A 26,843-nucleotide genomic window follows, 5' to 3' on the forward strand; every position below is an offset into this window, starting at 1 on the left:
TCCAACCCGACACTAAGTACTACAGGAAAGTATTAATGGAGGTTGAAGCAGCATGAGAGAATTGGAATCAGGCATTGTTAAATCAAGAAATTAAGCTACGTCATTATGAAAATTTTTTGATAAGTGAGCACAAACAAAATATTTTAATATTGTTAACATATTATGCATTATAACTCAGACCCTTTGCCGTGTCAAATGAGTTTCTTCACTTTGCAGCCTGATAACTGATTAAACATTATGTTATTGGCTTCTCAACAATTTCAAATTCTGAAACCTTAAAAATTGTAAAAACTCTCAGTCACTGCTAAAAAAAAAATTTAAAAGAAACATATTTAAATGTGTTTTCTGTAAACTTTCATATGGTGCAAAGTATTTACTTGCCACCAGATGTCAAGTGTGACAGTTCTTTATTAACAAACTACCTCTTACAAATTATTAATCAGAACATTATTACTTCTCAAATAATAATTACTTGCTGTTGTGTGGTCTTGTCAGCTGTACTGGCTAATGATAACTTTGAAAATGTTACACTCAATCTACGCGACTGATCTCCCAAATTAGTAAGCTGTGTAACTGTGAATTGGACAACTGTTTGAATTTTCATGTGAAAGTGGAAACAGTTTTTGAGGATGTACTCTGCAGCAACATAACCAAATAAACAATAGTAGGCACGGACTTAAGGAATTAAATAAACCTTTACACTACAGTTAAATGTTACTACATTCAATGTATCCAATAATTTGTAAAGTAGTTTGGGCAATTACAATATTTCTATACTTTTTGTTGTCTCTCACTTTCTAATTTTTAATACTGCACAGTGAGAAAATAAATTATTAGGTTTCCTCAAGAACTGTGTGTGATGTAAAAAAACTGGATAGTTATAATGAATGACAAGCAAAGTAGATGCATGTACAAGGATCTTATGTTTACAACAGTAATTTTTTTTAGTAGACTGTAGAAATTCACAGTGTCATTACATCAATTGTATGTTACATTATTAATATATGCCTGTGCCACAATTATAAACAATCATTAACAACAAGTAAATACATAACATAAAATTAGAATTTATCACACACAAAAGAAAAAATAGTGACTTTGGTTATATTCATCCTGCATCACAATAAATAAATCAGATCACATGTATAGGAATTCAGAAGGAAACACTTAATGGAATATTCCTTGTAAAAATACTCAGTAAAATAAACTGATATTAAGAAAAGCTGCAAAGAATTCTTTAGCATATATCCTTGAAATACATTTAAAATTATTTTAAAAAGTTCTTAAGTTTCACATCACTACAATCACAGTAACTAAGTAGATTATTAGCAAAAGAATATTGCCATAATTTTTTATTTCTTCAAAAAATTTGAGTAATTCTTGATTAATAGTCACTAACAACAGACACTATAGATGTTAATATGAAATATACAACCAAGCTAACTAGTTCACAACAAACAATAAACTACAGGCATGAAAAGCAACATCTGAAGCACAGGTGTGCTGAAACCACCTACAAGTTCTTCAACAGCAGTCTGTGTCCAGTAACTGCTACTTCGACATCACAAACATGATCAACCTGTGGAAAAAAAATGTGTTATGACAACATGGCATTTTTAAAAACTAAATCACTTCAACACAATATGACACACTAAGGTAATGTACGAGGTTAAGTCAATTATTAACTGCAATTTAGTTATATTTTTGTTTATTTTGGTAGTACTGTTGTTTTACGTTGATGACACATGCTTTGTTTATTTGTTGTTATATATTTGCAACTTTCAAGCTGCTAGGTTAGTTTCATTATCGCTGCCGTGCTGTTAATCATGGCTGCTCCGCTGTCTATTTGCACCAAAGAAGAGCGAAGTCCAGTGATCCGTCTTTTGTGGTCAGAAGGCGTATCAGGGGCTGAAATTCATCGAAGATTTTCAGTACCTCATGGGAACAGTGTTTTGCCAATGTGGAGTGTTTACGAATGGAATGAAAAATTCCGAAATGGTCGCTCAAGTGTTATGCATGATGAAGGAGCCGGATGACCATTTACCATCACAAATGAAGAAAGCATTGAGTGTTCAAGTGAAATGATTCTCTAAGATAGACAATTAACTAATGACAAAGTGGCACATCGTCTGCAAATTTGTCATGCTTCTACCTACAAAATCATCCACAACAGACTTGGATTTCATAAAGTCTGTGCAAGATGGGTCCCAAAACAACTCACACAGTTGCATAAACAAATGCACTTGGACATCTGCAAAAAAGCATTTGGATCGCTATGGTAATGAAGGGGACAACCTCTCAGACAGGATGATTACTGGTGACGAAACATGGCTCCATCATTACGAGTCAGAGAGTAAAGCAGAGTACTAAATGGAAACATCCAAATTCGCTGTGGAAGAAAAAGACCCAACCGTCTGCAGGAAAACTGATGCTTACGGTTTTTTGGGATGCGCAATGCCCAGAACTGGAACATTATGGGGAAAGGGGCACAACAATAAAAAGTGTAAGTTACAGTGAGATGCTTACTGCCAGGCTAAAGCCTGCAATTTGAAACCAACGCCGAGGACTGCTGTCAAAACATGTTGTGTTGTTGCACGACAATGCCCATCCACATACTGCTGCCCTCACTGCTGAAATGCTCCAGCAACTCGAATTTGAAGTACTGGATCATTCTCCATATAGTCCCGATCTTGCCCCTTCTGACTACTGTATTTACTCGAATCTAAGGCGCACTTTTTTCCGGTTTTTTGTAATCCAAAAAATCGCCTGCGGCTTAGAATCGAGTGCAAAGTAAGTAGAAGTTCTGAAAAATGTTGGTAGGTGTCGTCACAACTAACTTCTGCCGTTGAATATATGTAGCACTACACAGGCATGCTTTGCAGGCACAAAGATAAATACTGGCGCCAAAACCTCCACGTCAGTAAAAAAAAAAAAAAAAAAAAAAAAAAAAAAAAAAAAAAAAAAAAAAAAAAAAAAAAAGGGTGGAAGACGAGCTTTTTTTTCTGCCCTGAGTTTCGACCACTGCATTTTCATACATTATCCAACGAAGTAAATACAAATTCCGCATTGTTCATCTTCGAATGTAGCAGCATTTCAATGTACTACGAAAATCTGACTGGCAAGACTGTTTGGGATGTTTGCCAATATGGCCAACTCTACGTTCTGAATTTTTTCCTATCTGTGAGAAGAGATGGTTGCTAATAGGAACTTTTATGAACTGTGAATCACATGCAGTATTCACCATAAGAATAATATGAATATAAACATTTTGCCAGGTATTGTTTCGTGTTTGCTGCTATCTCGTGTAAATCCTGTCTGCCTAATAAACTACGAAACTAGAGTGAGACAACAGCAAATGCAGAAGAAAATACACATCATATCATGTTTATATCCGTATTATTCTTATGCCTAACAGTGATACAGTCAGAAATGAAGCACGGCAATTGACTAGATTTTTAAATCTAAGATGGCCCTAATTTCTGTGCAGAATGTTGTGTACTAAAGAAGCGTCTGCAAAGATTTTCAAATGGAGAAAAATTTTCGCTAAACTCTCGTTCAGAATTTCTATCACATGCAGTATATTATTTGGTTCTTGTTGATCATTATCAAAGAAAGCAGCAGTGTAGGTAACAACAAATAGCAGTCTCTTGCCATTGTTTCGCTAATGAGACGATTCCTCTCTCTCTCTCTCTCTCTCTCTCTCTCTCTCAATTGTAAGTGGCTGTAGTGTGCACAAAAGCAAGCCATGCCGCGAGCAGCGACAGGCTGTAAACACTCATTATCAGAATGTGACAAACAGTGCACGACACAGTACAGTAATGCATTTTCAGCTTAGAGTGACGTAAACACCTATAACAAAGACAACGGCGCATATCAGATCAAAGAAAAACAAACAATCAATTCAAACCAGATGAAGCACGTGAAAAAGGAAGGGTACCTGTATAAATACGGATGGAGTGCCTGACGCACAGCAATTGCTACCTGGTAAAGCTTAACTGCTAAGCTTACGACTTGAACCAAACTACTGTAGCTGTATCATCATTCATTCGACCTAAATTGTGTCTCATATTACAATGGACTAACTTTGTTTGGATTTGGAGGTGCGGCCTAAAACTTTTCTCTCCCCTCAAATTTCGAGTCTCAAATTTCAGGGGTGGCTTAGATACGGGAAATTTTTTTTTCCTTGATTTAGAGTCTCATTTTTCAGGTGCGGCTTAGATTCGAGTGCAGCATAAATTCGAGTAAATACGGTATCACTTGTTTGGCCCAATCAAACAGGCATTAAGGGGCCATCGATTTGCCTTGGATGATGTAGTGAAAGAAGAAGAGCATTCCTGGCTCACAGTTCAACCGAGAGCCTTTTTTTATGAGGGCATCAGGAAGCTTGTAAAATAAAATGATTATCTTGTAAGTTTGTCGAAAAATGATTATCTTGTAAGTTTCCTATTTAATTACAATAAAATTTTATAACTACTTTGCAGATAATAACTGATTACATAACCAGAAGAAAACAACTGAATCTCAAAATGGATGCATCAAAGTCACACTTTTGCACAGAGACTTCATTTGTCTAATTGACCCTGACTATCACCATGCTGCTAGGATACAGGAAAACCACCAGGAGCCCCCCTCTCCACCAAGGTCGATGGAGATTTTCCGATTTTTTTCATCCTTGTAGTGGTTGATTTGTGAGGGTATGCACCGATACGCTGTACTGGTACCTCTGATGAAACTAAAGACCTAAAATAACGCTTTAAGATGGTGGGGGGGAATACAGTACTTGCCTCAGGAAGTGAAATATATAGACCACACACACACACACACACACACACACACACACACACACACACACACACACAAAGGTAAAAGTGACGGTACCTAGCTTTTGGTGCTAATAGTTCCTTGGATTGAAGAGTTCCTAGATAACAGAACACAGCATGTCATTCTCAATAGAGAGAAGTCTACCAAAGTAAGAGTGATTTCATGTGTGCCGCAGGGGAGTGTCATAGGACTGTTGCTATTCACAATATACATAAATGACCTTGTGGATGACATCAGAAGCTCACTGAGGCTTTTTGCGGATGATGCTGTGGTATATCGAGAGGTTGTAACAATGGAAAATTGTACTGAAATGCAGGAGGATCTGCAGCGAATTGACGGATGGTGCAGGGAATGGCAATTGAATCTCAATGTAGACAAGTGTAATGTGCTGTGAATACACAGAAAGAAAGATCCCTTATCATTTAGCTACAATATAGCAGGTCAGCAACTGGAAGCAGTTAATTCCATAAATTATCTGGGAGTATGCATTAGGAGTGATTTAAAATGTAATGATCATATAAAGTTTATCGTCGGTAAAGCAGATGCCAAACTGAGATTCATTGGAAGAATCCTAAGGAAATGCAATCTGAAAACAAAGGAAGTAAGTTACAGTACGCTTGTTCGCCCATTGCATGAATACTGCTCAGTAGTGTTGGATCCATACCAGATAGGGTTGATGGAAGAGATAGAGAAGATCCAACGGAGACACCGCACTTCATTACAGGATCATTTAGTAATCGCAAAAGTGTTACGAAGATGATAGATAAACTCCAGTGGAAGACTCTGCAGGAGAGACGCTCAGTAGCTCGGTACGGGCTTTTGTTGAAGTTTCGAGAACATACCTTCACCGAGGAGTCAAGCAGTATATTGCTCCCTCCTACGTATATCTCGCGAAGAGACCATGAGGATAAAATAAGAGAGATTAGAGCCCACACAGTCATACCGACAATCCTCCTTTCCACAAACAATACGAGGCTGGAATAGAAGGGAGAACTGATAGAGGTACTCAAGGTACCCTCCGCCACACACCGTCAGGTGGCTTGTGGAGTATGGATGTAGATGTAAAGTGAGAAGAGAGTGATAGGTTGAGGAAGGCTGCAAGGGGACGACTAATCACTCAGACCCGGGGTAAGACGGACCCACCTATACTGAGAATTAGTGTAGAAAAGAATTCATCCTCACTACAGGTGGGTCCCATCATCCTGGGCTGAGTGAACTGGCCTTCCCTTTTAACCACCTTCAACCTGTTCCCCTCTGCCCCCTGAGGATGGAACTATTACTAAATAATAATTTAAGGAACACCCTAGCTGCAAACAGGCATTTATGTACTTCATTGGGGACATGTTGAAAATGTGTGCCCCGACCGCGACTCGAACCCGGGATCTCCTGCTTACATGGCAGACGCTCTATCCATCTGAGCCACCGCGGGCACAGAGGATAGTGCATCTGCAGAGACTTATCCCTTGCACGCTCCCCGTGAGATCCACATTCCCAACATGTCCACACCAATTCATTCGTAGTGCGCCTAATAGATGTTTGCCAATCATACTCATTACTCGTGGCAGATTAATCTACCAAGTCCCGTACGAGTTCGGGCATAGCGCGTGCGTTCGCACAAGAAGATGGATAGAGCGTCTGCCAGGTAAGCAGGAGATCCCAGGTTCGAGTCCCGGTTGGGGCACACATTTTCAACATGTCCCCAATGAAGTACATCAACGCCTATTTGCAGCTAGGGTGTTCATTTAATTATCATTTATTTCTAGCAAAGCTGCATAGTCATCCACGGTAACTGTTCTTTCGGGAACAGATACTACCATCATATATAGTTAAAATATGGCTTCCCGGCCATTGACCTTCTTGTGCGAATGCACATGCTATGCCCGAACTCGTACAGGACTTGGTAGATTAATCTGCCACGAGTAATGAGTATGATGGGCAAACATCTATTAGGCGCACTACGAATGTAGTGGTGTGGACATGTTGGGAATGTGGATCTCACGGGGAGCGTGCAAGGGATAAGTCCCTGCAGATGCACTATCCTCTGTGCCCATGGTGGCTCAGATGGATAGAGTGTCTGCCATGTAAGCAGGAGATCCCGGGTTCGAGTCCCGGTCGGGGCACACATTTTCAACATGTCCCCAATGAAGTATATCAACGCCTGTTACAGCTAGGGTGTTCATTTAATTATCATTTATTTCTAGCAAAGCTGCATGGACATCCACAGTAACTGTTCTTTCGGGAACAGGTACTACCATAATATGTAGGAACTATTACTGACAGTACAACACATTTTTCCTCCTGAAGGCAAGATCTGGTCAGCTACAAGTCTCAAATCATTACTTATCTCAGATGAATTTTCTTTTAATAAAAGCAGAATTAATGGAAAGACAAGGGGGAAAAAAAGACTTGAATATTGCTGGCTGAATGGAAAGAACCAAACAAATGGTGTCCAGCATGTTCCCATGTGTGAAGTTCTCAGTAACTGGTATCAGAAGAATCCAGACAGCCTATGTGTCAAAATGGCTCCGAGATTACACACAAGCTCTATCGTGCAAAGCATACTCTTGATGTGGGCACTGTGTATTGCCTGTATATACACTGTATGACAAAAAAAGTGAAGCATCCAGAAGACATGGTCAGATGTCAGTCAATGTAACTTTGTAAAACTTTTGTTACCAGGCCTCATAGGATGTATAAGGCATGAACAGTGACAGGTATTTGAGTGATCACTATGAAGGGCATGGAGATGTTTAGTACCCGTGCGAGACAGCATTATAAGAACCTGACAGAGTTTGAAAGTGCCTCATTGTGGATCTTAATTTGGCTGGCTGGTCAAACTGTGCAATATCCAGTGTTGTGTGACATTCAGGTGTGACAGTGGCCTGATGCCAGACAGCATCATCAAGGTTCCGTTTGACCGCATCTCATCACCAGAAAGGAAGATGATCATAATGTAAACCAAGCATATCTGTGCCTGCTATCCCAAAACAAGTAATGGACTCCCTGGTACGTTCCATGTCATTCCATTGTTCTTGGAGAGAAACTAACAGCAACCAGACTATGGAATTCCCATCCAATGTGTAAAGGAATCATAGTTCTGCACTACCACAGCCCATATGGCAGCGACATGGGGAAAGGTTCAATTCTTTCAATATTTTGGGGAGGCACAGTGACATTATTCCTGGCATAATGGTGTAGGAGGCAATGACTTCAGGGCACTGCTGGTAGTGATGACACAGCAGTATGTCATGGACATCCCGCATTCTCATGTGGCAGTACTTGGTGCCATTTTTCAACAGGACAATGCTCGTCCACATCTGCTACATGTCTCTCTGAACTGTCTGTGTTATATTTAGGTACAGATCTGCCCCCAACAGAAAGTGTGGGATCAGCTTGGATGTCAACAAGGCAGATGTAGACTGTGACCATAATTGATTAGTTACGAAATGCAGATTCAAACTGAAGGAATTTCAGAAGTGTAGGAAATTAAGGACATGGGACCTGGAAGTTAAAGGAATCAGAGTTAGTTTGGAGTTTGAGGGAGGCATAAGGCAATGTTGGGCTGAAACAGGGGAAAGGAATACAACAGAAGACAAATGACTAGCTTTGAGAGAGAAAATAGGGAAGGCAAGAGATCACAAAGATAAAAAGACAAGGCCTTGGAGAAATCGCTGGATAACTCATATTATTGAACCTGAATGAAGACAGGATAAAATATAAAAATGCATCAAATGAATCAGTGAAAAAGGAATAAAAAATTAGATTTACAGAAAGTGCAAAATGGCTGAACAGGAATGGATAGAGGACTCTGTCCCAGTGTTGGTATCCCCAGATGTCAGGCAGTTGCGAAACATGTGGGTCAACTTGCTGAAAGAGTGGATACAACAGCTTCATGACCCTTCCCACCCAAATTGTTACATGCATCTAGGCCACCGACAGCACATGGCACAGTGATTTGTCGGCTCATACTGCTAAGTTGCTTGTAAATTTGACTTGATTCTATTATCGCTCAAATAACATCACATACCTTCAACCCCTGAAGTTTAATTTCATTTCCTCCCCCTCTGGGTGCTTCACTGTTTTTTGTCAGGCAATGTGTTATATAAAAATGCCCATTCACTCTTTTTACCAACTTGTTCATTTCCACAGCAATATGAAAGATTTAGCAATAGTTGCGTTTATAAAATGAGGCATTTCCCAGGCAGTTCTCCCTTTGGCAGACTACGGATTGCTACTAACAGAAGTGGTGTAGGTAGTAAAGGGACAAGAATGAAAAGACAAGTAAACTAACTCAGAGGAACATAGGGTCTGACTGCATACTTCAGACATATTTTTAATTAATCAGTTTTCTTGTTTTTTGTGTTATGGAGGGACAGGGAATGGAATTGGGGGGGGGGGGGGGGTGTTGGGTTGTTTTGGGAAAGGAGACCAGATAGCAAGGTCATCGGTCTCATCGGATCAGGGAAGGATGGGGAAGGAAGTCAGCCGTGCCCTTTCAGAGGAACCATCCCGGCATTTGCCTGGAGTGATTTTTTTTTTTTTGGGGGGGGGGGGGGGGGAGGATCCATTCTATGTTGTGTAGGGAATAGAGTAGGTCAGATGGTCATTTCAGGGCACAACTTAGGAAAAAATCATAGCCCTGTTGATTAAGTTTGTTCAGGCATGACAGTCATTACTGATCCATCTAGCTTCCCATTTTACATACAGCTACTAATGTGAACAATACTGAATGTGTTTACCTGAAGTTGATAGCCTTCGCAGCCAGTAAACGGTTGCATTCTGCAGTGTCTGGCAATGGAAGTTGAACGTACGGACTTTCATTTTCCTGATCAGTAAACTCGAATTTGTGAATCTTGGGACTCACTTTCATGTCACCAAAAGGACCTCGCAATATTAAAAAGTGGGTGGTCAGAGGACATGCTGTCTTGGTTTTCAGGATCAGCTGCAGTTGAATACAAAACATCCATCAGCAGTAGCAAATAACTTTCTCGTAAAAAGATATTACTAAAGTAAAATAAACGGAAGAGTCAACCCACCTATAAAAATTACAATAATTTATCTTATCAAAAATTGTAAGAGTAAAGATATATATTGAATAGATATGATACCTACTTCTCCGGTGTGGACAAACCAAACAACTGTAAACAGAGATCAAAAAATGGAATGAAACTTTGTCTCTGTGAAACTTCTGTGGAGCTCTCGTCATGATATTAAGCAAAGAACAGGGATCTCCAAACTTATTTAATAACTGTTGTTTTAAAGAACTTTTGAATCTTTCTTCTCCATGAATAACTTCATTTTCCGGAACACAACATAACAGCAGGAGAATTATCTTCACTGGTCAACATGCAGTTTATCATCACTCATTTTAACTGAATAATTACAGTGTCTATGCTATGTGCATATTAACTGCAGTGCACTTTAGCCTATTTTGGCCCCAATTTCAGTAGTTTGCAAATAACTTTTCAAAAAATTAATAACCAATAGATTTGCTATAAGGTCTAGTTTGGAGCTCCCTGCCTCTTTTATGCTATATACATCTATTAGAAAAATCCATGCACTGTAATATAAAAGTTTATAACGTTACTAATGCTCAAAATTATCAAAGATTTTAAATTAATTTAAGTTTTTCTTCCAGTTAGCGGCAACACTTTCGAGTTATTGTATCCTCAGAGAATCTACTCGAATACATACCTAGAATCTGTAAGTACCTGAGGCCACCCAAGAGATAAGTGGACTTTCTCCAGAGTGAGCTTGTCTTCAACTCCCACTACCATCTTCTCTTCTCACATTTCCACCTTTTCCATCTGTTAATTATCTATTTCTTCCATCAATCTTCTTTAAACAGAGAAAATGATCTTCTTATGGAATGTCTATTACATGAAGCTTGCAATTGTTTGCACAATTTACACTATCCAGCAGTTCCCAAGCCAGGCTACGATGTCACGAATAAGAGGAACTGAAGCCTGGAAAGGAATTGTGAGCACAGTTCTGCAAGTTGATAAAAAGTGAATACCGGTACACACCGGCCTCCGCTGATATCGACGCTGGTTACACGATTAAAAGGAATTAGGCACGACCCCCCTCCCCCCATCACAACGCAGATGACGTGCAGCAACAACGCTGGGAATGAAGGGAAAATTAACTTACCTGGCATTGCAAACCTGCGACCTGAAGATGCAGTCCCACATTACCTGATATGTCATATCCCTTTCGGAGCTCTGAGTTGGATCACGCTGGCTATTGTTAATGCGTGCCTTCACCACCCACTGGTTGTTGAGTGCTGAGAAACGGCTTGTCTCGTAGAACAACTTGTGTACAAACTCATCTGTTCGATACGGCTTCATCTGCAAATCTGAAAAGAATACAAAGGGAATATTGCATATAATCTTGGCTAGAAACACCAACAGATAAAACACAAATGAGCAGGAATAACATACAAATTCAAATTTATTCTGAACTTCTTAGTAGTTTATAGTAATTTAGTAAACCTAAGAAAGCTTGTCTAAATAATCCGTGCTACCACAATGTTGTTTTTATTGCAGTCTTTGATGCAGCTCTCCACACTAGTCTATCCTGTATAAGCCTTTTTATCTCTTAATAACTACTACGACCTACAGCCATCTGACCTGCTTACTTTAATCATACCTTGGCCTCCTCTGCACTTTTTGGCCAGCACAGTTCCCACCATTATCAAATTGATGAGTCCTTCGTGCCTCAGGATGTTTCCTACCGACCAATCTCTTCTTATAGTCAAGCTGTGCCATAAATTTCTTCTCCCTCTCGCTGCCCCCTCCCCTTTCCAGTTCAATTCATTTTACCTCCTCATTAGACACAAATCCCTCTAATCTTCAGAATTCTTCCATAACACCACAATTCAAAAGCTTGTATTCTCTTCTTGTCCGAATTGCTTACCATCCACATTTAACTTCCACACAATCTCCACTCCACAAAATACCTTCCTTCAGAAAAGACGTACTACAACAAATTTATATTAGAGTCTAACAAATTACTCTTCTTTCCTTGATGTAACCAGTCTGCATTTTATATCCTGTCTACTTTAGCTCCCATCAGTTATTTTGCTGTACAAAAAGCAAAACTCATCTAATACTTTTAATGTGTCACTTTCTACTAATTCCCTCAGCATCACTTGCTTTAATCTGACTACATTCCATTACCCTTGTTTTACTTTTATTAATATTCCTCTTATAACCTCATTTCAAAACACTACTCATTCCTTTCCTTTCCACTGTTCTTCCAAATCCTTTGCTGTCTCTGACAAAATTACAATATTAACAGGAAACCTCAAAGAGTTCATTTCCTCACCATGAACTTTAATTCCTTCTCCAAATTTTTCTTTGGTTTCCATTATGGCTTGCTCAGTGTACAGATTGAATGACACTGAGGACAGGCTACTATCCTGTCTCACTTTCTTATCAACCATTGCTTCCCTATCACGCCCCTTGAGTCTTACATCTGCTGCCTGGTTGCTGTATAAGTAGTATACAACCTTTCCCTCTCTGTATTTTACCCCTGACTTCAGAGTTTCAGAGGGCATTCCAGTCAACATCGTTGAAAGCTTTTTTTGAGCCTACAAATGCTATAAATGTAAATTTGCAGCCTTTCTTTAACAAAGCTTCTAAGATAAGGCGTACGGTCAGTACTGCTTCGCATGTTCCTACATTTCTCCAAAATTCAAATGGATATTTCTAGAGGTCAGCTTCTACCAGTTTTTCCATTCTTCTATTAATAATTCATGTCAGTTCTCTCTCTCTCTCTCTCTCTCTCTCTCTCTCTCGACTTTTTAAACTGATAGTTTAGAAATAATCACAAGTATCAGCAACTACTTTTTTTGGAATTGCAATCATTACATTCTTTGTGAAGTAAGAGTATTTCGCCTGTCTCATATATCTTGCACACCATGTGTAATAATTTTGTCACGGCTGGTACTCCCAAGGATCTAACTTAATTTGAGAGAATGATGTTTGCTCCAGGGGACTTGTTTGGAGTCAGATCTTTCTGTGCTATGTCATATTCTTCTCTTAGTATCATAGCTCTATCTCATTCTCATCTACTACCTCTCTCTTTTTATAAGATCATCATCAAGTTCATTTCCCTTGTAGAGCCCCTCTACATATCCCCTTCCACTTTTCAGCTGTACCTTCTTTGTTTAGTACTTATTTGCCATCTGAACTCTTGATATCGTACAGTTGCTTTTCTTTTCTCCAAATGACTATTTTCCAATAGGTGGTATGTAAAGTTCCCCTGGCTATGTGTGTTTCTACAGCCTTAGATCTGTCCTCTATCCATTCCTGTTCAGCCATTTTGCACTTTCTATAAATGTAATTTTTTATCCCTTTTTCACTGATTCATTTACTGCATTTTTATATTTTATCCTGTCATCATTCAGGTTCAATAATATGAGTTATCCAGCGATTTCTCCAAGGCCTTGTCTTTTTACCTTTGTGATCTTCTCCTGCCTTCCCTATTTTCTCTCTCAAAGCTAGTCATTTGTCTTCTGTTGTATTCCTTTCCCCCAGGCCATGCTCTCCCAACACTTTTCCTCACCTTCCTTGACCAATTATTGAATTTCAGTCTTCCACCACAATTAAATTTTCTTCTCCCTTAACTTGCTGTTCATAGTAACTTACCCGCATTCCTGTTTTCTTACTCGTTATTAGATCTACTCCTGCAGTACTCCTTTTTGATTTTATGTTTATAAGTCTGTACTCTGCTGATCAGAAGTCTTGTTCATCCTGCTGCAGCATTTCACTAATTCCCACTATAACTGCAGCCTATACATTTACCTTTTCAAATTCTCTAACATAACTAGTTATTTAAGGGATCTAACAATCCACACTCCAAACCATAGACTGCCTTTTTTGCTGATGATGATGTCCATTATAAATTTGCAATAATTGTATGCCTAAGATATTTGTTATACTATTGTTCCTTAGCACATAGAAAAGTTTATTACTAAACATGATGGCTGGCATAGTAAATAAATGCCCTCTCCACTTGCCTTCAGCACCTGGATAGATTTGCTGTTTTCCCTAACCCATGTCCCTTTTGTACAATATTGGCCAACTTCCTTGCTAAATATTGCTGCAGATGTGTCAATAGCAAATTTACAGAAAAATGACATCATTCTACCAAAAGATAGTGGTTGTTATCAACTTGTAGTAAATTGTATTTCAGATTCATTGCTGTATTTGAGATACTTCCTTTGTTACTCCCCTCTCAAACAATGTGCAACACATTATCACTGTTTGAAATATGGCTGGTGCATGTAGAGAGGTTAAATGTCCATAGTGGTCCCATGATGGTGATAGGCAAACCACATATAATTTGACTGCACTTTTTCATGTTTCTAGCATAACTGACACTTTGATGTTCTGCATTATATTTTGACAACTGACCTTTAAGTATGACTTACCACTTCATGAAAGTGATAGGTTACTACATGTGTCTTACCTTTGATGACGTTTGTCAGCTGCGGGTAGATATTTCATTAGGTAGTTGACAAATGCAAATATGCATACTGTGTGAGAATTCGTTTGTACGTATATGTAACTGGGAGGTTAGACGCTGTGTATGTACAAGATTGGGGTGACAGACAGCTGGTTCCTACCATACATCATTCGCTGGGTCGGTGGTTGAGCCATGCAGGTGCACCCCTTGTTGCATACATGCAGCACTCCAGAGAATTCTGAGGGTTGTGACAGTGAATGGAGACATTAGGGGTTCTAGGGAAGCGTGCTACTTATGTCGCTGTAGAGCTTGCCGACACTCTTTAATTGCGTCAGCAACTTCTGGTGATCACGAAGGGACTGTCTTTCACCAGGGGCGCCCTAAAGAACGAGGATTGCATTTTCCACCGCAGAAACGATCGTTGTAGTGACCTGCTCATCGACAACATTGATGGCACCATGTGGGGGAGATTTAGCTGTGACAGCAGAGGTGAAGGCTTGCCAGTCTGCCTTGTTTAAAGCCCATCTGGGTAGGTGTCAGTGGGCATGATGCCAGGGGAGTGACAGGAAGATGGGGAAGTGCTCACTACCACACAGGTCGTCAAGTGCTCTCCAGCAGATAGATGGGAGAAAGCCAGGACTGAAAACCGAGAGATCAATGGCCGAATATGTGTCATGTACCACACTGAAATATGTGGGAGCACCTGTATTTAAGAGGCAGAGGTCGAGTTGTGGCAGTAAATTTTTGACCTCTCTACCTCAGCCAATACATGGTGCCACCCCACAAGGAGTCGTACACATTAAAATCTCCCAAAAGCAGGAAAGGTTTAGGGAGTTGATCAATCAGTGCAGCCAATACATTCAGGGGTACTGCACCATCTGCATTGCATTGCACGTAGTTATTTCCTGTGTCGTCCTTATCCTGACAGCCACAGCTTCAAGAGGGGTTTTAAGGGGCACAGGTTCACTACATACCGAGTTCAGGACATAGACACAAACTACACCTAAAACTCTATTATAGTCACTACGGTTCCTGTAATATCCCTTACAGCCGCAGTGGGCAGGGGTCCGAATTGCCAGGAACCAGGTTTCCTGGAGGGCAATGCAGAAATTAGATGTAAAGCTTAACAGTTGCTGTAGCTCAGCCAAGTGGTGGAAAAAACCGCCCCCATTTCACTGGAGGATCTGCTGTCACCGGTTGAGTACCTGTGCAATCGACATACATTGTGTCTGAGGGCCCAGCGAGAACTAGGTCCTCAGTGGACAACAAAATCTCCACCTCATCCTCAGACACAGAGCTTGTAGGTAGTGGTGGTGTGGGTGCCACTGCTGTGCCTTGGTTCTTGGGAGTCTTCTTCTGTTTAGTTTTCTCTCGCTGCTCCTTAGGTTTGTCCGGCTAGGAGGGCTTCACTGATTCAGTCTCAGGGATAGAAAAGGACCGTGAAGCCCTACGAACAGCTACCTGTGGTTGCTTCAGTCACTGGCGGGTGTCAGCTTTGCCACTGGTAGGAACCTGGGAAGGGAGTGACCCAAGGGATCCCTTCCTGGCGAGAGGAGCTGAAGAAGACTTATGCTTCTCCAGCTGAGAAGTGGTTTGGGGCAGGGGATGGGGGATGCTAATGAAGTAGGTTGCGCAGGAGCAACAGAGAGGGAAGTGCCCCCACCATTAAGGGGGCAGATGGAGTCTGACGGCTCTGAGAGCCGACCGTACATGGCGGAACAGAAAATTGTAAAACCTTGTCGTAGCGGCAGCGTAGGTTGATGTCATATGCACAGGATGTAGCCTTTCATATTTTCTCCTAGCCTCAGTGGAGGTCAGTCGGTCCAGGCTCTTGTATTCCATTATATTTCTTTCTTTCTGGAGAATCGTGCGGTCTGGCGAGCAAGGTGAATGGTGCTCTCTGCTGTTGACACAAATGGGAGGCGGGGCACAGGGAGTATGTGAAGGATGTCTACAATCCCGACAGGTTATGCTGGAAGTGCAGCAGGAAAACATATGGCCGAACTTCCTGCACTTACAGCACTGCATCATGGGAGGGATATATGGCTTTACGTTGCAGTGGTAAACCATCACCTCGACCTTCTCGGATTGTGTGTCACCCTCAAAGGCCAAGATGAAGGCACAAGTGACAACCTGATTATCCCTCGGACCATATTTAAGCTCTTATGGGGCATGATGGTTACAGATGGTTACAGAAACATCCCCCAGCTTGTCACAGGCGAGTAGTGCCTGTGACTGGGCAGAGGATGTTGTTTTGATCAAGATTGACCCAGACCACATTTTGGACAAGCCCTCCACCTCCCCAAACTTGTCCTCTAAATGCTCCACAAAAAACTTAGGTTTCATTGAAAAGAAAGATTCCCCATCATCATGGCTTTGCTGCCATCCCTAGCGTGGCATTCCTCCCATGGTTTGGCCGGGGGAGGGGACGATTTGGTGTAGTATTTCTTAGCATTAAAGTTAGACCTCGACTGCTTAGAGGCTGCTGGTGTTTGACCACCAGCAAAAGATGACGTACTGTACTTCATGGCATGTCATCCGCCCTGATGCCACCCACTCTAGACCAGGGACCTCCCCACGGGCACCAACCATCCGCAGCAAAGGCCATCTGGCAGGATGACCATTGCCGGTAGTCCTCTTGCTCTAGGGTGACGGGCATCTACTACTTGGCATATGTGGGGAGTTAACAGTGCAGACATCAGCAGAGCAATCCCTGTGTGGTCAGGGGGCTACAACCAACAGGGTACACCACGGCCCCACCACAACGGACTGGCTACCATGCTGGATATAAGGTGCAAACGAGCTAAGAAGTCCATTATCGTTGAAGTTCTCTAAGGTTATAGATACTGTGATAAGGAATAGCTGAGTTGGGGTTGGGTTGTTTGGGGGAGGAGACCAGACAGCGAGGTCATCGGTCTCATTGGATTAGGGAAGGACGGGAAATCGGTCGTGCCCTTACAAAGGAACCATCCCGGTATTTGCCTGGAGTGATTTAGGGAAATCACGGAAAACCTAAATCAGGGTGGCCGGATGTGGAATTGAACCGTCGTCCTCCCGAATGCAAGTCCAGTGTGCTAGCCACTGTGCCACCTCGCTTGGTATATTATCGTTGACAGTGCAGATTGATACTGCACCGAGGATGGAGGAAAGCGCACCCAGGATGGTGACATCGCCCAACGGCTGGAGAATGAGTGGAAGTGCAGATCCATCAACGTAGGATGCGAGAGGTCTAAGTGCATGATGGAAACTACGCACCACACAAGGCACCCTTCCCCAGTTGGCTCACCCTTCGAGAAAATTTTGAAAATTGGAGATCAGACCCTACAGGGGACCATCACATAAAGGCCAAAACATGTGAGACTCCTTTTAGTCACCTCTTACGAAAGGCAGGAATACCTTGGGCCTATTCAAACCCCCAGACCTGCAGGGGGGCAGTTAGTAGACACTGAGGAACTGTTATCATGATTTGAACAAGTACAAACTTTCAGTTCAACGGATTTAACTGCTGGGTACTGGTAGATACCCCTACATGCGAACTCCAGACCTTTAACATCATTTTTGTTCGAAGGTAAGTCATATTGATTTGAAGTGCTTTCTTTTGGGCTCCACATATCAGTAGCAGTGTTCAAACAGGCTGTTGACATATCTTTGGGCTTGGACCTGCTCCATGAATTGATTATGTATGAGAATGACATTTTGATGGTCTCTAAAAATCGGTGTGATCATTGCGCATTGTTGATAAAAACTTTAAAGAGATTATTAGAAAGGGAAACCACCACACAGTTAGGAAAATCACATTTTGGTTGGGAAAACTGATACTTCTAGGACATTTGACGAGAGTGAAGGGAATAAAACCTGACCTCAAAAGAATTAAAGTGCTCAAGCAGTGTCTCAAAACCTGCATGTAAAACAAATATGTGCGTTCCTAGTCCTAGTGGGATTTCATAGAAGTTTCATGAAAGGGCAAGCAATGAATGATCCACATATCCTAACCTTACTGAAGCAAAGCTCAACATGTTTAATAATATAAAACATGCTTTAGTGAATGCTAAGGCTCTAGGTCACCCTCAAATGCACCAATCATTTAAATTAGTCTGTGATGTCTCAGAATATGGTCTGGGAGTAGAATTCTTTCAAGGGGCACAGAATCCCAAAGGAGGACAATATATATCTATAGCTTTTGCAAGCAGGCGCCTTAACAAGCATGAACTGAATTACACAGACACTGAAAAGGAAAGCTAGGTATGAGTTTCAGATGCTTATTTGGGGGTTGATGATTGTAGTTTACACCAATCACCATCTTTCCTAATGGACAGCAGACTGCTACATAGCAAAATTATGTGCTGGGTACTCTTCCTGCGGGAACTCCAAATACAAATAAATTGTGTAAAGGAGTCACAGAATGTAAACCCAGTGCTCTATCCAGATTACCCCTGGATTTGATGTGCCCAGAACAGGAGGTATTGGAGTTATATTCACAATCAATTTCCTCACCGTTACACTAACAATGAAATACATTACTTAGTATGAAAGATAAAAGAAGCATTTCAAATGAATAAAGATGTTGGAGAGGTATTGGCAGCTATTCTATCAGAAAAAGAAAAGGATAAATGGGTAGTGTACCAAGGGTCTCTATTTTAGAGTGTCAAGAAAGATTCAGCGTTTTGGAAAATATGTATTCCTCAGGATGTTTGTTTGTTTTGCTTTAGGTCGCAAAAACAACTAAGGTCATTCACACCCATGTCAGACCTATACAACACGAAGATAAAAAAGGAGTTAAAAGCGACTGCATGTTAGGCCCAATCGATGGAAGGAAAGGCAGCTAAAAACAGGGACCTGGAGAAAGATCCATAATATACACCAGAGAGACAACAGAGGTCCTGAACTAAAGACTGTTACAAAAAAAAAAAAAAAAAAAAAAAAAAAAAAAAAAAAATGGTAAAGAGCAGTCAACAGCCCATGCGTCGTTCACTAAAACGGCCAATAGCTCAGACGGCAAACACAAATTAGAAAACAAGTTTTTTTTTTAAAAAAAATGAGCATTCCATCAGGAAATGGTGAACTGTCAAAGGTTGAGGACACTGAGCACAAAGTGGTGTGGGATCACCACTTAATGAATGGGATGGCTAGAAAGACAGTGTCCAATACACAACATAGCTAAAATGATCTCCTTGCAGTGAGAGAACTGAGTGGAGGTTAGCCAAGTCACTAGGAGAGATTTAATTCCCCGGAACTTGTTCCCATGAAGGGAAGACCAGTGATGAAGCCTAAGTGACACCACCTGCTGATTGACGGCAACATAGAGATCATCGGAAGGAATGGAAGTACTAGTGGACCGATGAAGGAGGACTGCAGCCTTGGTAGCAGCATCTGCAGCGTTGTTTCCCATCAGAATGATGTGACCAGGGACCCACATAAATGTCAAAGTGGCTTCATCAAGAGTGAGCAAGTGAAAGCTTTCCTGGACCCGTTGCACTAAGGCATGGACGGTGTACAGCCCACAGAGGCTCTGAGGGGCACAGAGAGAGAGTTAGAGCAAATGTCACAATTGAAAAGTCTGTGTCACCAGATGTACTGCATGGCCTGATAGAGGGCGAAGAGCTCCGCTGAAAATACTAAGCTGTGTTCCAGGAGCCTATACCAAAAATCATTGGTGCCAATGATGAAGATACACCGGATACCACGGTCAGTCCGAGAGTCATAAGTGTACACAAATGTACTATCGCATAAATCCTTGCAAAGGTAGAGAAACTTGTGGCAATAGTGCAAGTCTGGAGTAGTGTTTTTAGGAAGTGAATGAAGTCCAAGGTGAACATGGGCTGCTGCGCGAAGTCAAGGTGGTGAAGGGTTCACATCCATCAGGAATATGGCAGGTAGCATGAAGTTACGCTGCCGGAGCAATAGGTGAAAGCAATCTCCAGGAGGTAACAGAAAAGACGAACACACCCTGTACTGGCAGTCAAAGGAATCATCAAAAGAGGTGGCATAGGATGGGTGGCCAGGCATGGCATACAAACAGCATGGTCCAGAATGAAATTTTCACTCTGCAGCAGAGTGTGTGCTAATACGAAAATTTCATTCTGGAAACATTCCCCAGGCTGTGGCAAAGCCATGTCCCCGCTATATCCCTTCTTCCAGGAGTGCTAGTTCTGCCAGGTAAGGACAGGGTGTGAGTCGTGCTTGGGTAGCTCAGTTGGTAGAGTACTTGCCCACGAAAGGCAAAGATCCTGAGTTTGAGTCTTGGTCCGGCACAGTTTTAATCTGTCAGGAAGTTTCAAACAGCATGTGTGTCTGCTATGTAGAACATCACTTTGGTACAACAGCAGCAGTTCTGTCGCTTCTGCATACAGACTCCCAAACAAGCTAGTGTAAAAGGCACCAGTGGCCATACGGATGCCACGATGGTGTATTGCATTGAGACAGGATAAGATGGATAGATGTTGCAGATGCATAAATGAAACACCAATAGTGTAGTTTCAAACGGACAAGGGATTGGTATAAACAGAGGTGGGTCATCTTGTCTGCTGTAGGACAATGAGCGACTGCGTACAGTGGGCGGCAAAGTAAGACACGTGGTAGGCCCAAGAAAGTTTCCTGTCAAGCATGAGCCCCAGGAACTTCACAGCTTCAACAAATGGAAGAGCAGCAGGCCCAAGATAAAAAGACAGTGGAAGAAACCCAATGTGCTCCAGAAATTAATACAAATGGTTCAGTCAGTGGAAAAGCAAAAGCCACTGTCAATGCTCCACGAGTAAAGATGATTGAGACAATGCTGTAGACACCACTCAAGGAGACAAGTCCATGGAGAACTGCAACAGATTGCAAAACCATCAACAAAAAGGTCAACTGCAGAATGGCTCATTCAAAATCCACATTGTAGAGTGGTTAGCAAACTGCAAGACTAGCTGGGCACGAATGATATGTTCCATCACCTTGCAGACACAACTGGTGAGTGAAATGGGGTGGTAGCTAGAAGGAAAGTGTTGGTCCTTACCAGCCTTAGGTATGGATGTGACAGTGGCTTCATGCCAGCATCTGGGAAACATGCCCTCTGCCCGGATGTGACTGTACATATGAAGAAGAAAGTGCTTGCCTGCGAAAGAAAGGTGCTGCAACTTCTGTCTGTGAATATCTTGTGGCCATGGTGCAGAGGTTCAGGATGAAGTGAGAGCATGATCTAGCTCTCTCGTAGTGAATCCAGTGCTGTAGTACTCACGATTCTGAGAAGAGAAGGGTATCACGGGAGCCTCCTCCACTTGTTTCCAATGGAGGAAGGCAGAGTGATAGTGAGTAGAGCTCAAAATCTCTGCAAAACAGCAGCCCAAGGTGTTGGAGAAAGCAATAGGATCCGCTATAACATAAACTGCTATGGCCAGGCCGGAAACTGGAGAATGGACCTTGGTCCTAGAGAGCAACTGGATGTTGACCCACATGATGGAAGAGGGAGTGGAATCATTGAAAGAACTACTAAATGAAATCCAGCTAGCTTCGTTGCTGTCTCGAAGAACGTGATGACACTGTATATGCAACTGTTTACAACGAATAGAGTTTGCCATCATAGGATGACAATTAGAAATGCTGAGATCATGTCTCTGCAAGCAAATTGCATCATGGAACGCCTCTGTCCACCGAAGCACAGGCACATGGCGCAGTACAGATGAAGTGCGAGGAATGGAACATTCTGTGGTGGTAAGGATAACATTCGTAAAGTATTCTACCTGTTCATCACAACTTGGGAAATGTTCATCGAAAGTCATCAGAGAGAACTCCAGTCGCCCTTATAAAGCTGCCATTTGGCTGCGCACATAGGTGGGGTAGGAGTCAGCAAATGGAGTGCACCGGAAATGGTCGCTCAAGTATGTGTCAGAGGGGATAGACCACTCGAGACGACGGGTGAGCTGGGCTGTGCAGTAGAAGTCCAAATGGTAATAAGTACATGCGGAGTCTGAAAGTATACGGAGTCTGAAAGTATACGGAGTCCAGGTGGTTTGTGGTGTGTACTGGCAACACAGAGATCTGCTGAGTGAGGGTATCACATCGTAACACCGTTTGAGAGGATCTCAGAGTTGGTGAAGGAAAAGACCAATTGCCTCTGTTTGATTTCTTGGAGCATGTGCAGGTGGCAGATGACAATTCAGATGCTTGTTGGCTTGAGGGATGAAAGAAGTAATTTGTAATTTGAAAAGGTAACAGCCCAGGCAATCGCTCCTCCCTGGGTGTGGCCTGTACCAGAGGGTACATGCAAACCCTACCTGCTGGCCCAGGGCTGGGAATTATGCGTTACCCAGTCAATGGTTACATGTCAGACGCATAAGCCAGCCTTCAGGGAGACAGAGGGAGGAAGAAGAAAAAGAGGAAAATGTTGTGTAATGATTTGTGTCAAAAGGTACAAGAAATGTTGAGTACCATATAAGCTATATCCTGTAATACATAAATCATCATATGACCTCACACAGGCAGACTTCTATGGTCCTTTACTACAGGGGAGAAATGGGATGGTTTATATTTTAGTCTTATTACAGTGCTTGTCAAAATCCATTAAACGGCGTCCTATAAAATCAGCCAATACTAATACAACAATCAATTGCTTGAGGGACTATATTTTGAGGATGTGAGTAAACCAAACTGTTTACTCATCGACAATGATCGCAATTTGTAAGCCATAACTTTAAAGAGCTTTTAGTGTGGGAAGATGTGAAGCACTTCACTATTTTAAAATATCATCCACAATTGAATCCCCCTAAATGGGCAACGAAAGAAATTGGGAACTACATCATATGTCTTGTTCAGAGAAGCATACTACTTGGGCTCAGTTAATAGCAGAACTTCTAGTTGTGTTAAATGAACTTCGCCATTTATCAACAGGCTTATCTGTGGAAGTGTAGGATAAGAAATTCATTGACAAACAGTTACTGAAGTGTTTCACTTGGCCCTACAGCCCAGCAAGAGGTGAAATGTATATTACTGCAATATGGAAAGACACCTAAGAAAACAAGCAGAACAACAGTACCAGAGTTTAAGGTACATGACAGTGTTGGTAAGAGTGTACCACCCAAACTCAAATCTTAAAGAGAAACAAGTACATTTTTCCATTGCTATGGAGGCCCATATGAAATAGTTGATTGCTGCATCTAAAAGCAGTATTCCTCTTGTACCCATCATATGGTAAAGAAGGGACTTTAGAATGTAGATGTGTTAAAGAAATATATCGCCTAAAAGTGACAAGTTAATTGTTACATTGCTTCTACACTTCTGTTTCTGCATAACAACTTCCTATCCCTCTCTCTATCCTGTTAACTGCATTTTATATCTACTTTGACTATCTGGTAACAGTTTTAGGTTAAGAACATGCAGGAGCAAAAAAGTTGTAATAATAAAGACGAATATGCAGAAACCATCATAGGGGCAGGGGAGGAAGGGGGGGGGGGGATGAGGCGACAGGCTGACTTCATGTGTGAAATTACACCACATGCCACATACTACGCTATGCAATAATAATAGATAAGCTTTAAGCTAGCAAGTAGTGAAAATAATGTATGCTATGAGTATTATGGCCTGCCAAACTACCTAACAGGAAGGAAATGAGGGAGTGACACCAATGATCAACACAACAGCAGTAGGAGCTGAGGCTGTCATTTTTGCACCTGGATTGCACAGACGCAGTATATGATTACAGAGCGAACTGCAAGCAAAGCTCCTAAATAACATATGCAGGTACAACCAGAGCACAGCATTAGAGATTGGTACCTTGATTACCTAACACCAATGAGTCTAGCTAGCTACAGGGTGTAAACGCCCTGGCAAATTTGGGAAAAACTGGGAGAAAACTGGGGAAAAAACCCAGGAATTTTTTAAATTCTGAGAATTTTTTATTGACTTACTTTTGAGTTAAACTTATGTAATTTTGACTGGTACGAACTTATATTCTAACAAAGAATTTTACTTTAGCCCGCTATTGTAGAATAATACTCCAGCAATAAAACATAAATGAGATAAAAACACCAATGTAAAGTGCACATAAGTGTTCACTGACAGCGATATGTGTCAAAGGCTTCAGGACGAAGGCTATGCAATACTTCACAACAAATGAATTAAATGAGCATGACGTCACAAAAGTTTACATTTCTAACAAGTCACAGGAAAATATTCCAAATGGTGGTTTGAGAAGCGTTACTTTCAAAGTAAATTTCCTTTTACACAACATTAATTATGTTACGTGTGAAAACGTGCAATGAATTTCTTAAATCACAGAGTGATTGACTCTAAAGCAAAACTTAAGGCTTTGAGGACCAGCTGCTTACAAGAATTTTGGGCCCAGAAGACATGAAATTTGTATCATCATTTAAAAATTTACTGGCATATTCGTGTTTGAGACATCTTCAAGGATAACACTCGCAAAAAAAGCTATACTACAAGTATATTAATTGCAAGATAATGTGATATGAGCTGTGACATGCTGAGAAAAGCACACTGCAAACTGGATTTCAGTGCTTCAGAAACTAACATGCTGTGTTTGGTGTAATTTGTATTTATACTTGTGTATCACAAAAATTTGCAGCGTACATGTTGCTGCACATCAAAAATCTTTCCAAAACGCGTTATTTTTTTGCTGAGTTTCGTTTCCTAAAGTGCCGGAAAGTGGCGTATAAAACCTTTACCACTCAAGGCATTGATACGTTTTACAGTTCCGCAGGATATTTTCACCCAGGAAAATGTGTATTTTTATCCGGGAATTCTTTTTCCTTGTCCGAGTGTACACCCTGAGCAAAAATGGGAGCAAATAAATAGTGATAAGAACAACAAGTGTAAGAATTATTGTGCAAGTTTGTGCTATTAGCAATGCCAGATTTGACGAGAGGAGTGGAGGGGAGGGAGACAACCTATGGGCACGGAAAGTACTGGCATGCTTACAGCCAGAGAACAGGAATGACACTGAAGTAAGCATGAGGTCAGCACTCCAGAGAATTATGAGGGTCATGATAATGACTGATGACATCAAGGACAGTCAAAACATTCATTCTGTCTGTACCCTACGAGATGAAAAGACTGTTCTATTAATGTACCGAATGCTGATGTTTAACGACAAAAAAGCATTATAAGAAGTGTCTCCGATTGTAATATTTGAGTCAATATATGAAGTTTTATGAAGAAGTAATCTCTTTCATTTCACAGAATCAAGAGAGAGTTTGGACTTGTGAGCTTTCAGCATCAAGATTTCTGGCAATGGTGACAAAGCCAGATGACAAAAGCAAGCAAGGCACATAAAAACAAGAAGATGAAAAGGGATCTTGGGTGACTGCACGATTGTTCTTGTATCTTCCAACTTAAATTCCAAATCTAACTGCATATTAGCTGAGGCAGAACTAAGGAGACATTTCGACTTTTTTGTCTCCCTCAGGTGCTTCAAGCAATGGTCTTAAGAGTGCTTGGAGTCCCAGAAGAAAACTGCTGTTGTTGTTGTGGTCTTCAGTCCTGAGACTGGTTTGATGCAGCTCTCCATGCTATTCTATCCTGTGCAAGCTTCTTCATCTCCCAGTACTTACTGCAACTTACATCCTTCTGAATCTGTTTAGTGTATTCGTCTCTTGGTCTCCCTCTACGATTTTTACCCTCCACACTGCCCTCCAATACTAAACTGGTGATCCCTTGATGCCTCAGAACATGTCCTACCAACCGATCCCTTCTTCCAGTCAAGTTGTGCCACAAACCTCTCTTCTCCCCAATCCTATTCAACACTTCCTCATTAGTAACGTGATCTAACCATCTAATATTCAGCATTCTTCTGTAGCACCACATATCGAAAGATTCTATTCTCTTCTTGTCCAAAATATTTATCGTCCATGTTTCACTTCCATTCATGGCTACACTCCATACAAATACTTTCAGAAACGACTTCCTGACACTTAAATCTATACTCGATGTTAACAAATTTCTCTTCTTCAGAAACGCTTTCCTTGCCATTGCCAGCCTACATTTTATATCCTCTCTACTTAGACCATTATCAGTTATTTTGCTCCCCTCATAGCATAACTCCTTTACTACTTTAAGTGACTCATTTCCTAATCTAATTTCCTCAGCATCATTCAATTTAATTCCACTACATTCCATTGTCATTGTTTTTCTTTTGTTGATGTTCATCTTATATCTTCCAGGTCCTTTGCTGTCTCTGACAGAATTACAATGTCATGAAGAAGATAAGATGATTTAATTTTATACACATTTTAACAACTGGTGAAGATAACTACCAGTTGTTAAAATGTGTGTAAAATTAAATCGTCAACTCTGCCAGAAACAGAAAATATACCTTCAGTTAAAAGAAAACTTTATAATATACACATATAGAATTTATTTTCATATGTGAACATATGAAATACTTACACAAACATTTTTAGTGATTTTTCAACATGGGAGAAGGATATACTAAAGAAGTATGAAGGCTCAAGAGCACTTAGCATGTTGCAAAGAGAGCTTTAAAAATATCCAGATTTTTCATTAAGACATGTCTGATGATAGGTATGTAGAGTAAATGAAGTTCAACATTTCTGATGAGT

At 41.2% G+C, this 26,843-nt stretch overlaps 1 protein-coding gene and 1 non-coding gene across 2 annotated transcripts in view; one reads left to right on the forward strand and one right to left on the reverse strand.

The window, feature by feature from the left end:
* Positions 1 to 390: 390 nt before the first annotated feature.
* LOC126088552 (cysteine and histidine-rich protein 1 homolog) overlaps positions 391 to 26,843 on the reverse strand; it is a 53,835-nt gene continuing 27,382 nt past the window's right edge. Inside the window, exons 4-6 of the mRNA XM_049906734.1 lie at positions 11,016 to 11,176; positions 9,561 to 9,763; positions 391 to 1,579 (exon numbers count right to left, since the gene is read on the reverse strand). Of these exons, the coding sequence (XP_049762691.1) occupies positions 1,552 to 1,579; positions 9,561 to 9,763; positions 11,016 to 11,176 (392 nt within the window). The 3' untranslated portion in view covers positions 391 to 1,551. The remainder of the gene's footprint in view (positions 1,580 to 9,560; positions 9,764 to 11,015; positions 11,177 to 26,843) is intronic.
* Positions 6,867 to 6,941, forward strand: Trnat-ugu (transfer RNA threonine (anticodon UGU)). Its single transcript has one exon. It is a non-coding gene; the product is annotated as a tRNA-Thr (tRNA).

Source organism: Schistocerca cancellata, chromosome 6 (genome assembly GCF_023864275.1).
Source record: "Schistocerca cancellata isolate TAMUIC-IGC-003103 chromosome 6, iqSchCanc2.1, whole genome shotgun sequence".
Lineage (NCBI taxonomy): Eukaryota > Metazoa > Arthropoda > Insecta > Orthoptera > Acrididae > Schistocerca > Schistocerca cancellata.